This window comes from Sphaeroforma arctica, assembly GCF_001186125.1.
Source record: "Sphaeroforma arctica JP610 unplaced genomic scaffold supercont1.6269, whole genome shotgun sequence".
Taxonomy (NCBI): Eukaryota; class Ichthyosporea; order Ichthyophonida; genus Sphaeroforma; species Sphaeroforma arctica.
This window is the reverse complement of record NW_014034289.1, coordinates 61-1,700: the sequence shown is the minus strand read 5'-3', so window position 1 is coordinate 1,700 and position 1,640 is coordinate 61. Positions and strand designations below refer to the sequence as shown.

The window sequence follows — 1,640 nt, the reverse complement described above, 5'->3', positions numbered from 1 at the left end:
TCTCCGACTCAGAATGGTACTATATATAAAGATATGGTACATTTCACCAACGTCATACTTCATCGCAAGGCGAGTATTTGGCTGCATACACAGCACGCTCGTGCCCTGTACGCAAAATTCTCTAAACGATGTGATGGACATCCTTGTTGGCACGCGGTGATCGGCTGTGTTTCTCTGCACTCCGACACATGCACATTCATAGATACATACGTACTTGCAAGAGCACGCACACACCTATATATATCAAACCCATAGAAAAAACAAGTCAATCACCCGTCTCACCTTCCCACACGGAGAATGCTTGACCGCGTATACAGCCCCCTCGTGGCCCTTCAGCACAAATGTCTTTGAGAATTGGCGCCCGTCCTTGTTGTTGCGGCGGCTGGTGGTGTTGTCCTGAGTGCTGGTGGTGGTGGGCTGCGAGTGGGCAAAGGTCACGGCCTCGTGTGCGTACTCGTCATCACCGGTGTCATCTGAGGTAAGATGTAGGGTGGGATTATTATTCATGGACATTGGGAAGAGATGGTATAATAGGGTAGGATTACCCATGGACATTGTTTAGAGATGGTATATGAGGTAAGGTGTAGAGTAGGATTACTCATGGACATTGGGAAGAGATGGTATAATAGGGTAGGATTACCCATGGACATTGTTTAGAGATGGTATATGAGGTAAGGTGTAGGGTAGGATTACCCGTGGACATTGTTTAGAGATGGTATATGACGTAAGGTATAGGGTAGGATTACCCGTGGAGATTGTTTAGAGATGGTATATGAGGTAAGGTGTAAGGTGGGAGTATTCATGGACATTAGGAATATAAGGTATATGAGGTAAGGTACAGAGTAGGATTACCCATAGACATTGTTTAGAGATGTGGGTTTATATTCTCAACTCATGCATATTCGTTCATGTGCAGTTGCTTGTGCTAGCTGACAATTAGAGTATCCATATGAGTTACACTATAGTGTGTAGGTACACATGCACAAACGTGCACATACATGCACATACAGGTATACATATGTACATACATACATATACATGCACATATATGCACATGCATGCATATACATGCACATACATATACATATTTGCACATACATATATATACATGCCCATACATGCACAAACATGCATATACATGTACATATATGCACATACATGCACATTCATGCACAGACATGCATATACATGTACATATATGCACGTGCATGCAAATACACGAACATATATACACATGCATACACACACATGCACATACATGAGTATCATTGGAGGTACATCTCCCTACACAAAGTTGTTCATAGGTAGTTGTTTGACCTAACCTGCCGGTCCAACGTGCATACAGTCAGAGGTGCGGAGCACACTCATAGATGAACTTATACCAGGTGGTAGTATGCAATACTCGTACACTATTTTTGATACGATAGTAGGCGCTGATGCCCAGATACTAACTGCTACAGTACTTTACTACAGATACGACAGACGTTTGCCAATAAATACAAATACGACAACATTTGTCCATAAATACAAATACACAACATTTGTCCATAAATATAAAGAAGACAATATTTGTCCATAAATACAAATACAAGAACATTTGTCCATATGTGATACATGAGTAGCCCACTATAGTTCCCATA

At 41.7% G+C, this 1,640-nt stretch overlaps 1 protein-coding gene across 1 annotated transcript; it reads right to left on the bottom strand.

The window, feature by feature from the left end:
• Positions 1–282: 282 nt before the first annotated feature.
• SARC_15537 (hypothetical protein) lies at positions 283–555 on the bottom strand (the record flags this gene model as incomplete). The annotated part of the gene is made up of 1 exon (XM_014290344.1): positions 283–555. A coding segment is annotated over one exon (273 nt), but the record flags the coding sequence as incomplete, so codon positions are not given.
• Between the last annotated feature and the right edge of the window lie 1,085 nt (positions 556–1,640).